Genomic DNA, 15,654 nt, shown 5'->3' with positions numbered 1-15,654 from the left:
TTGTGGGTGGTGGACCGTGTCTGCATGAAGCTCGCCTGATCTGGTAGCACCGGGTTACATAGGAGCGGTTGTATTCTATTTGTTATTATTTTAGCTAGGATTTTAGCATCTATATTTATCAGGGACAGGGGTCTATATGACTCACACTCAGTGGGGTCCTTTCCTGGCTTAGGGAGTGCTATCAGGAGTGCCTCATTTAGTGAAGTCGGGAGTACGCCTTCTTCGTAAGCTTCTTCAAGCATTTCAGCAAAATGTGAAACCAGCAGATCGCAGTATACTTTAGAGAATTTGCCCGGAAGGCCATCTAGCCCGGGTGCTTTATTGTTAGGGAGGGAGTTAATGGCCTCTATTATTTCATCTTTGGTAATATGATGACAGAAGTATTCTCGGTGGGTGTCTGATAACCATGCCAGTGCCACGTCCTCAAGATAATCACGTATTTCAGACGTGGAAGACTGTGCCTGGGCAGTGTGCAGTTTGGTGTAGTATTGAGTAAAGCAGTCCAGTATGGCTGGAGTGTCATATACTGTGTTGTGCTGCTCATCCCGGATCTTTGTGATGTATGCCGAAGTATGAGTTAGCCTAATTTTGTATGACAACGCCCTGGCTGGTCTCCCACCCTCCCCATAGTTCCTCGCAGTGTATTTGCGCGAGATATACTTTATCTTGTCATCTGCATATTCGTTATATTTATCAATCTGTGTTCTGATGGCAGCCAATAGCGTGACGTCGTTTGTGTCTTCGAATTCGCGTTCGTCTGTTTATTACAGCTTCTATTCTCCCCAATTGTCCCTGAATATCCTTTAGTATACCCACGTGTTTGCCATTACAATGTCCTCGTATTGTGACTTTGAAAGCCTCCCATAGTGTTTTGTGCTCCGCACTGATCCGAAGTTATGTTAAAAAAGTCTATTATAGCTTGGCGGAGCTCTTCCCGAAACACCTGGTCCTGTAGTGCCGTTTGCCTCAATCTCCACGTGAACTGCCTTGGGGTATGTGTTGGGACTTGTAGTGTGATACGAACCGGGGCATGGTCTGAAAGTGTTTTGGGTAAGTGTTCTATGTCAGTAGCCCATGTGAGTGCATCCCGGGATCCCACCCAGTAATCAAGTCTAAACCACGTGAGGTGCGTTGAGGAGAAGCACCCTCCGGGTATCTATGTCGCCATATATCCACTATATCCCAGTTCGCCATACCATCCCTCAAAACTTTGGCCGACTGTTTACCGTATCTATCTGTCCCAGTTGATCTGTCCAGTGTGGGGTCTAGACAGGTGTTAAAGTCCCCGCCCCAGTGGAGAGTGCCGGGTTGGAATTCACGTAATTGCGTCCAACTTTGTGCATATTATTCGAGCCATATACATTCACAATAGTTATCACTGTGCCCCCAAAACAGCCCTGTACTATAACATAGCGCCCTTGATTATCTTTTACTGATTTAATTAACGTGAAAGGTGTGTTGCTTTTCACCCAGAGCAGAACCCCCTCGCATAGGAGGAGTACGACGATGCCAGCCTGTACGCAGCCCACCTGGCCCCTATTTGCGTCTCAGTGCGGTCAGGTGTGTCTCTTGTAGGCAGGATACGTCTATTTTGTGTCTGTCCAGATATGCTATAACCTTGCGTATCTTCTGTGGGTTGTGTAGCCCCCTAACATTCCACGTGAAGAACGACAACGGTCTGCACTGGCCCAAGTCATTGGTCGTCTGCCTAGACTCCGCCATCTATCCCGTGTATATGTCTACAGTCTTAGAACGTGTCTCCCATTGTCTGTTTGCTACTTTACTGCTGGTCAGAGCTTCCTGATTTTCTCCCTTCACCACCCCCCCGCCCCCCCCCCCTCCACTAACCCCATCCTATTGGAGACACTCCCAACATTAACAAATAACATTACCCCGCAGAAATAATAAAGGGAAAAAGAAACAATATAACAATTCGTGTGGTACACACTTAGGGATCAGAGCTGCCCCCCGTTGCTTGTGGCTTAAGCCACATGGGTTAACGCCCCAGATGTGAATAGTACAATTCCAACACTACACAACATTGCTGAACCAAACCGTGAAGGGACCTCCATCAGCAGAGGCCAATGTCCCTGTCCCGTACTAGATCACCAAAGGGTAGTACATTACATTACAAATAGATCATTAGTTATATCAGTTGGGCGTCGACTTACTGGACCAGTAGGTCGTGGATATCCTGCGTCCCGGCTTCATCTGACCGGCCCGTGGTGAGGAGCACCCCATAGCACGCCAGCGAACCATTGCCTAAGCGAACTTGTGCCCAAGAAATATTGTTCATTCCACATCCGAAGTGGTGGACTGTTCACCACGTGTTCTCCTCTGCGATCTTCTCCTCGCACCAGTCTGTCCCCTTTGTTGCACAAACTTCAGTGCTTCCGAAGGTTCAGTTAATATTCGCGTCGTACCATCAACAGTGATTTTGACTCTGGCCGGATACAGCATTGCATATGGGATATTCAGGTCTCTCAGTCTCTGTTTCGCTGCTGTAAATTTCTTCCGCGCTTCCTGTACCGATGCCGTGAAATCTGGATATAGAGAAATGTCCATGCCTTCATGGGATAGCTTGCCTAGCTCTCTGGCCTTACGGAGTGCAGCGTCTCTGTCCCTGTAGTTTAGGATTTTAGCGATGATCGGCCACGGCCTGGATCCAGCAGGTGGTTTTGGCGCCAGTGACCTGTGAGCTCTCTCCACAATGAAGACCTCCGAGAACGTATCGCGTCCCAGCATGGCGATGAGCATCTGCTCCACGTAGCGTTCCATTGGGCCTGTGTTTGTCTTCTCTGAAACTCCCATTAAGCGGATGTTGCTTCTTCAGGACCGGGCTTCTAAGTCCTCAGTCTTTGCCGTCATGGCCACTTGTTGTTTCTCCATCCTCTACTGTTTCGCGTCTGTCTGCACTTGGCCATCCTCGGCTTCGGAAATTCTTCGCTCCGCCATGTCCAGCCTTTCGGTATGTTTATCGATCCTTTCCGACATCCTATCCACTCTGTATGTCAAGGAATCAATTTTCCCGTCGAGGTTCGATGTTGCAGCTTGAATTGTGGCAAACATGGACTGTATGTCGTTATTCGTCACCCCGCCTCCGGCTCCTGCCGCTACCTGCGCCGTCGGTTGGTCGTCAGCGCTTGGGTCTTGTTGTTTCTTAGTTTGGTCAAAGTTGATTTTGGGTTGGGTGCGGTCTGGTTTACCCATGTTGCAGGTTAGCAGCTGACCAGTCCACGTATGTGGTGATTTCAGAGCCTCCGGAGCACCGGCGCCTTTTGACTGGGACCCTTAGTCCGTCCCGCAACGCAAACGTTGACGACGCCACGTGTTTCACCCAGGGCCCAGCAGCGCCCGCCGTTTCTGATAAGAATCCATCTGTGTCTGTGGGCTGTGGCACAGCTGCGGCTCTTGCGCCCCCCCCCCAGAGGGATGGCAATGGGGAGACTGTTCCCAACTCCTCTATATTGGAGCTCGACCTCCAGAGCTCGCGCCCAGGGTGGCAAGAGACCTGGCCCAGCCTCCTTCTCCCATGTCCAGCATTCTCCACAGGGGTGTGCCATAGTATGTTCAATTATAGATCCTTCGCGAGCTCTGCCTGTGCAGATCTGGTTGCCTCCTACTGGCCACCCCACATAATCAAATACTCAGCTCATGGGCGCAAGGGGGGGTCCTATATGTACAGTGGCGTCGGGGTATAAAATGTGGTATATTCTGGCTGGCCCTCCAAATGACACAGACCTCCGCCGCTAGTGCACTTGTGTCGTTGGTGTGGCTTGTGCCCTGACCCATCGAGGCTCTTGACCATTCCTGTGGTGTCCGTGTCCCTGGATTCGCAGCCTCACTGTGCGATCGGTGCTCGCAAACAGCGACCACCTGTAGGCTGGCTCCGCACGCACCACAGCAGCTTGTTGTGCATCCCCTGCAGGGCACCACCTCCAGGGCCCCAGCCTCATCCGAGGGATTCACAATAGTGCATGTACTGAAGGGCTGCCCCGGGGTGTCATGGAGTCTCTGCCCCTCTCCACAACTCACGAGGGGAGCGTCGGATCGATGTGTCAATCCCAGGAGCACAAGCCCAGATCAAGCGCGTCCCGCGCTAGCCATGGGTATCCAGCTCCCGGCGGGGCCTCCACCGGCGTCTCGTCGCTCTTCTCACACAGTGCGGGTGGTGCGTTAAGGTCATGCTCTGACGCGATGCTCCAGCCGCAGCGAGCCCTGTCTCCTTCTCCGCCGCGCTGCGGAGCGTGCGCCACTGCGCGGCTTCCTGCCAAGTCCCGCGGCTATACTTTCGCTTTCTCAGCACGGGCCGCAATCCGCGCACACTCCGATTCGGGGTCTGTGGGTGTCTTCCAGGGTCAGACTCGGCGCGATGGTTATTCCGCTATCTCCCTTCACGGCCCCCAGCTGTTATAAGTATCTTAAGTCTACGTTGGAAGGATAGTTCTTCGGGATTGTCGGGCGTGTGCGAGGAGCTCGCTTAGTAAGCGGCCATCTCGCTTCAAGGCAAGCTCCGCCCCCCAGTAGTGTCCATTTTAAATGGTGGTGTTGCTAGCTCAGAAAAGCTTCATGTCAACCCTAGTCAGTCCTGTCAACTAGTCGTGAAAGCTTGTAAATCAATGATTTTGCTAGCCTAATCAAGGTATTAGTTTTTTATACGAGTCTTGTTTTAACTTTTGTGGGATCAATGGCCTACTCCTATGATTAAGAATGATTGGTGCCAAGAACCGAGTTGTCCTTTAACCCCCACTGGCATCATATATGAATAGTGGAACTGGAATATGCTTTGTTTACAATCTTGGAGTGTCTGGAGCTTGCTTGTCTCTTGGTTAGTAGATAAAGTGAAGAGAATGGTCACAAGGACACAACCTTGTCTTCTCCCCTCTGCGAGTCCAACCTTACAACCTTGTCTTCTCCCCACTGCGCGTCAAAGCTTTCTGTACCTTCTCTTGTTGTGTAATAGCTTACGTTGGTAGTTAGATTGGAGTCAATTTGTCTTAGCATGTTTGGTTCAACACCTATGAACTCCAGAAAAATGAATGTTGCTGTATTTAGATGTTATAGTAAGGTCACTAAGCAAGTGTTCTTTTTGGGTCCAATGCGTTTTATTCACAAAAATTAAGGCCCTTTCTTACTGTGCCCGGCCATGTCAAAGTCTGTGCTGGGCTTCTGTCAGGATACTCTTGTCTGATGACCAAGATTGCAGCCGCATCAATAGGATCCTATCCCCCGGGAATTTTACACCAAGGTTCAATACAGAGTGTTCACTGAACTCTAGTTATTTTTTATTTTATGGAACTACGATCGCCTATAGCCTGCTGCCAAGATCTATACTGATTGTTATAGGCCCGAGCCGCAGGTGAGGGCCTATATTAAGGGAGAGGGCATTTAACCAGTATAGCCTTTGGCAGAAGGGCTATAAGGCTATTAGAACATTCCACCCACTAAGGGATAGGGTATTGCAATCCCACTCGGGCTACAAAGCCTTTGTTTCACAGCTCTTGCTGTGAAATTTCTACAGCTAACCGCTAACAGCTGCGCGCAGGGCCACAGCAGTTAGCTGATGAAGATTAACAGAAAGCGCTCTGAACAAGGGCTGTCATGAGCCCCTAGTTCTCCCCGGCTTGGCTGAACTGCTTTTTGTAGTTCAGCAAAGCCGGGGAGACCCAGGAGCTGAGCACCATTCACCCCCTCTCCTTCTGAAGCCCTAGTGACACTGAGCTACAGGAGGAGGAAAGGGTGAAGGCAGGATTTGTCTTCTTGCACGGCCTCTGTCCCCAAAAATATATTTTCAAGAGGGATGGGAAATAGAAAGGCAGATGCTCTTTATTTGGAAATTGAAAAGCACAGGGGGCCTATTCCAGTTCATATAGGGTGCTGCTGCTCTATTGTCTTCAGTGGAGCTCTCAACATTCCAATGTGTTCTAATTAAGCCTTATGGCCCGCCATAGTGGGTTATACTGTCCATTAAAGGCCCGCTCCAGTGTTAAAGGCCCAAGCAGGCCTTTTTGGCCAGTATAGTCCAGCTACAGCGGGATATAAGGCTATTGGAATATTCCGCCACTAGAGGGCAGAATGTTCTAACAAAACAAAGGCATCAGTGAGCCCGAGGGGATTTAAATCCCTCGGGCTCCATGAGGCCTTTGTTCATAGTAACAGTGGGCTTTTACCAGCCATTAGAAGCACGGAGCACTCCAATGGAGCTCCCAACATTCTAATGTTCTAATATAGCCTTCTAGCCCACCGTACCGGGCTATACCGATCATTCATGGCCCTCTCCAGCGATCAGCTCGGGCCTTTAACAAGGGAGCGGGACTTTAATGGCTGGTATAGCCCAGCTACGAAGGGCTATTAGAACATTCTGCCACTAGAGGGTAGACTGTTCTAACAAATAAAACAAAGGCCTCTCAGAACCCAAGGAGGTTTAAATCCCCTTGGGCTCCGAGAGGCCTTTGTCCACCGCAACAGCTGTGAACAAGAGCAACATTGGAATGTTGCTCTGCGGGCTTTTACCAGCCCGTAGAAGCACAGAGCACTCAATTGTATTCAATGGAGTGCTCCACATTTCAATGTTCTAATATAGCCTTGGGCCATATCGGCTGTTAAAGGCCCGCTGCAGCGTTAAAGGCCCGAGCCGAAGGAGAGGGACTTTAACAAGGCAGCGGGACTTTAATAGCCGGTATAGCCCTGCTACGAAGGGCTATAGGGCTATTAGAACATTCTGCCACTAGAGGGCAGAATGTTCTAACAAATTAAACAAAGGCTTCAGGGAGCGCGAGGGGATTGAAATACCCTCAGGCTCCCTGAAGCCTTTGTTCACAGCCACAAAGAAGCTTTGGAATTTTGGAGCTCCGGGCTTATACCAACCATTATAAGCCCGGAGTACTCCATTGTTTTTAATTGAGCTTCCAACGTTCCAATGTTCTAATTAGGATTATAGGGCAGAATAGTTCTGGTTCTGTTGTTAATGCCTATGACATAGTTTGTTTTATAGGACTATAGGTCTTCACCCGGGTGCGGGGCGTATTCAAGAAGGTGCAAATGTTATCCATTTATGCTTTTAAATTTTAGGTTATCGAAAGGAGATCTATTTGCTCCCAGCTTAGGCTTAAACCTCCAAACGCATTTATTTTCCTTCGAGTACAGGTAACTCGGTTGGATGTTTAGCATGTAGGGATATGAAGGAAACTTGAGCTGTTATGATTGCTAACTTCTTTGGAATTACTTTATAGCTTTCAGTCCTTTTACACATATCGCTGTCAGCAGCTCTAAAAAACCTTTCCGCTTAAAATGTTCTGTGGTTATGGTCTTTTTCACAAAATTGCTCTTGGCTGTTTTTAAATAAAAAGATGCCAGCAATTCCTACCAAATCAGCTAATCTGTTCTTACTGTGCTCCCATATGTCTGGTACATATTGAATATTACCTTGTTCGTACTGGATTGCCTCCCTCTCCTTTATGTTATTTTAGCGTTAAAATGATTCACTAATACCGTAGATGCAGTACCTTTACAATTTCAATGCTTATATCTGTTTCCAAAAACCTTGATACACAGGCCAAAGGCATTTAAGGGAAAGTGCCAAAATGAACCTTTTAAAACAATTACAAGAAATTCCCCTTGAATCCTTGTCAGCAGCTTTCATGCTTTGTTTGACCTGCTGAATGAAGACTTTGTACAGTAGTGTTTATGGTAACCAAATTATTAAGGCTGCATTTTACTCTGCATGACATGAAATGTGGCTGAAATGACATTTAACTGATCTGTCGAAGATAATGCGCAAGTGGCAATCATTTCATGAAGCACAATATACTATATTCTATTTTGATACATTTTGCCCACACAGCATTATTTACCTTGCCACTTAAGTCTGACATATTCCAATAAATTGAATGAATTTATCAAACAAAAACAATACACGAGAAAAGCCTTTATCTGGAAAAAATGTGTTTGAAATAGTGACTGTTTAAAATGTTAATAAATCGTCCAAGTGGACAATTCATTTTATTTGGGTAAATCATCAAAATCGATGTTAAATTTAAGAAACCATGACAGTCTGGAGTTGCCATTACGTGGTTTAGGAGTAAGCGAGTGTTCCAGAGAGTTGTGGAATAAGTTTATTACATGGGTGCACAAGGGAGCAGTTCTTATTTCATGGACAAAGCATGACTTAGAGGCAGTCTGATATATCTGGGGATAGGAATAGTGTTCCCCAGTTTGCCAATAAAAAAAATAACAAAACTTTTTATTCAGGTTTGTGGGACATTAATAGCTGCCACATAGTACAGGATTTACACTACACATTAATAATTTATTTTAAACCTTTATCATGATCAGATTTAACACTTAAAGTTCATGTGTTGCAGTAGGTTAGGTTGCAGTTGCACAGAAATTTTAAACTTTGTGTTGCATAGAAAAACTTTCCATTTCAGAACGGTTACCCATTTGACTTTTACTGTGTCCTGAGTATCAAAGCAATAAACCTTGAGTTTTTATTTACAACATTTGTGCAGTTTGTGGTCATTTTCCATATATTCATGCAAGTATATTTTTTTAATAACTTTTACACAGTTTCCTTTAATATTTGTTTATAGTTTACACACTTGTTTGACTTTAGATGTTTGCTATCTGTTCTTAAGTAAAATGTTTAATCAACTTAAATCAACATTCCTCCCCAGTAATTCTGATTTGAAATTTCTAAGACCAGTTTTAAAATCTAATCCAAACATTTTTTTCAGCTATCGTGAGAATATTCCAGAATTGATGAACAAGTGCTTCCCCTGCGCAAAGCCAGGTGAATTTATACCTAAACATTCTTGATTTGATTTGTTCTATTGCTTTTTGAACTATCAATGTTAACCTCGTCTGTTTGTAATGATCCTTAGATGAAATTGAAAAGTACATGGAGGCTGTGAAAAAACTGGATTATGCTCAAAACCCTCCATACCAACACTTAAGAGATCTGCTCCTGCAAGGTCTCAAATCAAAGGGTAGATGTGATGATGGGAAGCTGGACTTTGCATCAGTAGCCAATGGAGTATCTCCTCGGAAGAGTACACCCAAGGTGTGTAATGCTACCTAAACCATGGCCTGTTGTACATTATTGATCTTGTATATTTCCAGGTTTACTGTTGTATGAATGAATTATCAGAAATCTGCAGTTTACATATGTAGGCTTCACGTACCTCTAGTTTATCAGCTATTAAGTGGTAAATCCAAAACTGATAAATTCAAATAATGTGTTGTCTATAGTGCCCTATTCAGGGTCAGAAAAGCCATTATGCTGCAAAGGCACTGAGTGGTGTTGCGATAAAATAAAGCAGGCAAAGTAGTTTAGGCGTAGGCTTTTTTCAATGGACTTAAGCCCCAGACAGCAGGGAAGAGCCCACACAGCAGCCTGCATCCAGCTCCAACTCCCAACACCAACCCCCACACATTCCATCTCCCGAGCTCACCGGAGCTCTAGAATCCCACAACCAGGGTCACTCGAGCACACACTCGAGCACCAGCACAACACTTCCCCCTTTACACAAAAGAACTAAAGATAATTAACAATAGGTGTATCCATACATGGATGAGCTATAAACATACATTCTACAATGAAGCATTAATACAAAACAGAAATAGTGCATAGTATTCACAAAAATTTAAGAATACACGTGTAATATAATCAAATTTCTTAGGTTTCATACATGCGTGTAATATAATCAAATTTCTTAGGTTTCACACACACACGTCTAGCGCGAACCTCCTCCTCCCCAACATTTTTAGTGAAAGGGGCACGTTGAGTAGGGCACTCAGAATTGGATTCAGCACTGGAATCAATAGGAGGTAGAACCAGGACTCACTTCTTTAGGAGCCACCACATCAACCCAATCCTACTTATGAGGTCGAGTTCTTTTGTACGCAACATTCTCCTCCTCAACACGTCCTTTAAATAATGCAATCCTGTTGGCATTCCAAACCTTCCCATTGCTCAACAAAGCAGATTTGCAAAGAATTCTCACAACCTTGAGAGGAGCGGAGTACTTGCTCTCCCTCTTTTGTGCGTTAACCTTCCCTTCTTAACTTTGACAGAATCTCCCACATGCAGCTTCACTTTCCTCGCTTTATGAGCTTCAGTGTGTTTTTGTACATCGCCCTGCTTCGCCTCCAAGGACTTCTTACAACATTCGCAGACCAAGAAATTATTCCTGTGCGTTTCAACCACCCCATGTTATCCTTAGTGCGAGGAGACCTACCCCTCATGAGTTCAAAAGGGGAGTATCCTGTGGACTGACATTGGATGACTATGTAGGAATACACCATTTTCCTCAATTCATCCTCCCAATCTTTTCCATTGCTGTAAGACAACTCAATGATATCTTTAATCACCCTGTTGAAGTGCTCAACGGTTCCATTACGTTCTAGGTGATAGAGAGGTAGTCCTATGAAGAATACCAGATTACTCAATACATTTCTTGAAAACCTCGCCAACAAATTGTCCCCCGTTATCAGATACTATATCCTTGGGAAGACCGTCTCTTCCAAAAACTTCTCCCCAAAAAAACAATAAACTCAGTATCGGCCCTCTCCACAATTTTGAACTCAGGCCACTTAGAAAAGTGATCAAACATCACAAAAATGTACTTTTGGGTTCCATCCATGCCTTTAACGGGACCAAAAATGTTGATGCCCACTCTTTCCCATGGCATTCCTGGGACAATAATGGGATGTAAAGCTGGTTTAAAAGTAACTAAGCCCTTGTCAGAATTGGTGCAGTCAACACAATCGCATACAACCCTTTCAATGTCCCTATCCACACCAGGCCACCAGTAAGACTCTACATTTGCCCTTCATGGCAGAGGTTAATTACTTTCTTACGGTAAACCTTGGGTGGAATCAGTTTACCACCCCTGAGTAAAAAGTTTTCCTCAATAGAAAGTTTGTCTTACCTTCCAAAAAGGAGTTGATTGTGCACGTAACCCCGATTCCACGGGCCAACCATTCTGAATGTGCTCAATTACCGCACATAAAACCTCATCTTGGGAAATGCCATTAACCCAGTCCTCATGAGGAATGCTGGCTAACTCATTTCCAAAAATAGTTGTGAACAACCAATCATCCCATTTGTTACAAGTATCTTCCTTGATGGGCAAGGGGCACCTAATAAGAAAATCTGCGATTCTGTTGCGAGCCCCAGGTACATATATGATCTTGTATCCAAAATCTGAGAGTTGTACAGACAAACGAGAAATTCTGGGGGATGCATTGTTTAAACCATGGGACGTGAGCACTTTGGTGAGGGGTTTGTAGTCAGCTCTCATAACAACACATGCTCATACTGTCTGAAATGTTTGAGTCCCCATACACAATAAAGAGCCTCTCTCGCAATCACGGAATACTTTTTCTCATTTGGAGTGAGTGCTCTGGAGGCAAACGCAACCACACATTCAATACCCTTTTTTTGCAACTGGGATAACACAGCACCCAGACCTCTACCGCTTGCATCAGTAGTGATTAAACTCCTAAGTTTTGGGTCAAATCCTTGGAGTGCAGGAGCAGAGCAAATATCCTTTTTGATGCCATCCATACACAACTGACATTCATTAGACCATACAAAGGTACAACCTTTTTTGAGTAATTGTCTAATGCAAAACATTTTGTCTGCAAAGTTGTGAACACATTTTGAATAAAATTAGGTCAAACCTAAGAAGGATCTGACGTCCTCTTTGTTTTGAGGAACAGGTGCTTCTTTGATGGCATCAACTAGTTCAGACCTAGGTCGAATACCACTGGAACCTATTTCGTGTCCAAGGTATGTGACGCTCCTCCTTACCTATTTGCATTTTGACATCTCTGCAGTCAGACCTTTTAGCTCAAGCATATGTAAGACTTCATACAAAATCTTATCATATTCTTCTCTGTCTTTCCCCATGATAAGGATATCATCCTGAAAGAATACTACATTCCACATGCCCTTAAATATTAAAAACACGAGACGCTGAAACATAGCAGCTGCTTTAGCCAGCCCTAAAGGAACTCGTCTGAACTGAAAAATCCCAATGGGAGTGACAAAAGCAGTCAAATGCTTAATATCTTTATGTAGGGGCACCTGGTGGTATGCAGATGTATGTTCAATTGTGGAAAACCATTCCATGTTCTTCGTAACTCCGAGATCCTAGGGAGGGGAAACACGTCAACAAAGATGTTTCTATTGAGTTCCCTCAAGTCCACACATAAGCGAACCAGGCTGAGGGGTGAGCCAGTTTGAAGACTCCACCTGTTCAACTATCCCATTCTCAACTACTTTCTGGACCTCCCTGATAACCTCCTCTTCGACACTCATGGGAATATTCCTAACCTTGTGGATGCATGGCCAAAAATTCTCCTTAAGAATTATTTTGTGTGAGAAGCCTTTGAGCTCACCTATACTCCCAGAGAAGACTTTGGGAAATATAGTCACAAATTCTTCGCAGAGATTCTCACTGCTGGTCTCGACATTCCCAGACAAAACGGCATCAGGGCTATTAGGATCCAATAATATCCCAAGCTCACCCTGATCCTACCAACTGCAACAACATCGCTAATTTCTTCATCGCCAAGGTGAAGACTATTTATAGTAATTTAATTTCTCCTGTCCCTTATGTTTCTGATAAACCTGGCCCAGACACTATTTATATGAATCCATCTTCTGGCACATTAAAAATTTCACAGTGGCCCCTCCTTGATGACGGATCTTTTGCTAACTGTCTAACTAGGGTAAACTCGGGCTCCCCTCTGGATCCTTTACCGGCTAATATTCTGAAACAACTTTCCCCTGCTGTGTTAGGAATCTGTAAAGGGCTCCTTAATTCTTCCTTACGCGAGTCCTCTGTTCCTTCAGATTGAAAACATGCGATGGTGGTTCCTCTGCTGAAAAAGTCCAATGCTGATCCCTTGGTCTTAGCCAATTACCGTCCCATTTCACTTTTGCCTGTGCTTTCCAAAATTTTTGAAAAACATGTTAATTTTCAGCTAACCACTCATATTGGAAAGTCAGGTTTTCTACATCCATCCCAATCACGCTTCAGGACACATTTCTCAACAGAAACTACCCTACTAGGAGTAACTGAAAAATTATGCTCCTGCCTTGATCAGGGGGAGACTATGGCACTCATTTTATTAGACTTGAGTGCAGCATTCGATACTGTGTCTCACTCCATCCTGTTGAAATCTCTTCAGTTAGCAGGAGTGGAAGGTTCAGCCCTTTTATTGCTGACCTCCTTCCTCAGGGATCGCACATTTCAGGGTTTTTTCTTCTGGCTCCTCATCCACTTCTCGTTCATCTGCATATGGAGCTCCCCAGGGGTCCACCTTGAGCCCATTGCTCTTTAACATCTATGTGAGACCCCTTGCTACCATCGTTGAGGACGCAGGCCTCACTTTGTACTCCTATGCCGATGACACTCAAATTATTTTTTCTCTATCCTCCTCTAAAGATGCTCCTGTATCCTCTCTACGGAGCGGCCTACGCCGAGTCTCGGAATGGATGAATGCCAATTGCCTGAAATTGAATGGGGACAAAACTGAGGTCATCATTCTGGGCAAAGGTAAACATCTTTGGAACCCTCATCATTGGGCCCCAAGAAATGGGTCCGTTTCCCCAGCCAGTTGCTCAAGCTCGCAACTTAGGGTTCATTATTGATGGTCAATTATCCATGCGGCAACAAGCAGTTAGTACCGCTGGTACCTGCTTTTCCATACTTAGATGGTTACTGAAGATTATTTGGAAGCTTCCTGTCTCTACACAGAGAACCGTAGTCTAGGCTCTTGTCATCTCCCGTCTGGACTACGGGAATGTACTTTATCTGGGAAGCAACAAGGAACTTTTGAATAAGCTCCAGGTGGTCCAAAATTCTGCGGCGCGCCTTCTCTGTCACGTTTCTAGAAAAGTTTCCATCTCTCCTTTTCTCCACAACCTTCATTGGCTTCGCATTGGAAGCCAAATCAAATTTAAGACCCTCTGTCACATTTTCAAAATAAAGCAAGGTTCAGCACCGGCATACCTGCAGGAACTCATCTGGCCCTACACTCCGCACCGTGTTTTGCGTTCCTCCACTCTTGGTAATCTGGTACTTCCTAGATTTAAATTGACTAGAATGGGAGGCCGCTCTTTCTCGTATCTTGGACCTAGACTCAGGAACTCCCTTCCTAACCACATGAAACAGGAATCTTCGTACCTTAAGTTTCAACAAGATGTTAAGACCTGGCTCTTCACCCAGTAATTGGCTTAGTTACCTAGTCTAGATTCTAGACATATCTGCGCCGGGAAACCCTGGATAGGGTAGCTGTGCGCCTTACAAATTTAATTAATAATAATAATAACCCAGAACACGGGGACCAGAGCGAGACCCATACAGCTTGCACATTGCCTGTCTTCCCTTGAATTTACAGGTGAGTACTCGAAAACCAAGTAGTTCAATGGGTTCCCCTGTATAGCTAACAGGATGCACATCAGGATTCTCTAACTCTGAGCCAACTTCCTCACAAAATGTTTCCTTCCACCTGTTTATGTTGATAATGGAGTAAGGGGACCCAGTGTCAGCCATTAGAGACACTAAAACCCAACCAGCTCGAATTTCACAAACTGTTTTTTTCCTCTGTCTCCCACCAGCATCATTTGATTAGTCATGAATGCAGAGGAGTTTGTCTTCCTCCCCATCAAAATCAAGACTTCCATCTTCCTGATCACACGCATCCACCACACATTTTACTGACTTGGATCTGCGACACACACGTGCAAAATGTCCAACGACCTTGCAATAAGCACATTTCTGAACTCAAGCGCGGGTGCTGCGGCTGCCTGGCGATCGCTTGTTTGAATTGAGTTTAATCCCGCTGACTGAAGACAGAAATCCTTTCCAAAGGAACCTGTTAACTCTCCCAACAGAATGAGTTTTCATCAGTCACCGGTGCCCCAATCCCGCGAAATAAACGTCCACCCAGCAGCACCTAATATGTGCAACATGTCATATCTGCTGACTCACTCAATTACTAGTAGTAATAATGATAAAAATAAAACTCTACCTCGGATTTTAAATAATTTGCAGATATTTAATAATAATTTAAAGTTAGGATTCACGGCCAAATGGTGTCGCTGTTTTTTGCTGGTGTTTAAACTACACGTAGCAACTTCACATTTCTGTGCAGCAGACTCAGTGCTTCGTCCTTCTGATGCTCATTCAAAAGTACTCGATGATCAGACAAATTATTTAACAGACGATTAGGTTTTAATGCTCATTATGCGCATGCTCGGTGATATTAACCGTATTAATCATCCATGTTGGAGATCTGTGCTGAGATTGGTGTGTCTATTTAGACAAATGTTACATGTTCAGCTGGTGCTTTTTGCACAAGTAGCAGTAGATATTTTGTGGGGCTGAGCTCACACACACATTCTAAGTCATTGTCTGAGAGGAACATTCTGAGCAAGGGATCATGTTGTAGTACTGTCTATGTGCTAAAATGGAAAAAAAGGAAGGACCCAAATGTTTTCAACAGTGGGACCCCAGTTGCGATTGCTGACTGCCAGGGTAGCGGATACCCAGGCTCCAAGGCTTGATTGACCCCTTGTGCCTCATTCCTCAACCACTCTACACTTCTTATCTTTTCAAATCACTCTTGCTCGTTCTTTTT

General features: G+C 45.0%; 1 protein-coding gene across 1 annotated transcript in view; it reads left to right on the top strand.

Moving 5' to 3' along the window:
- Nucleotides 1-15,654, top strand: part of VRK1 (VRK serine/threonine kinase 1) — a 309,962-nt gene that overhangs the window by 175,357 nt on the left and 118,951 nt on the right. Inside the window, exons 10-11 of the mRNA XM_085626433.1 lie at nucleotides 8,736-8,791; nucleotides 8,883-9,061. Coding sequence (XP_085482559.1) covers nucleotides 8,736-8,791; nucleotides 8,883-9,061 — 235 coding nt within the window. The remainder of the gene's footprint in view (nucleotides 1-8,735; nucleotides 8,792-8,882; nucleotides 9,062-15,654) is intronic.

The sequence above is a fragment of the Triturus cristatus genome, chromosome 9 (genome assembly GCF_964204655.1).
Source record: "Triturus cristatus chromosome 9, aTriCri1.1, whole genome shotgun sequence".
NCBI classification, from domain to species: domain Eukaryota; kingdom Metazoa; phylum Chordata; class Amphibia; order Caudata; family Salamandridae; genus Triturus; species Triturus cristatus.
The sequence above is the reverse complement of the archived record's forward strand: the minus strand, read 5'-3'. Positions and strand labels throughout refer to the sequence as shown.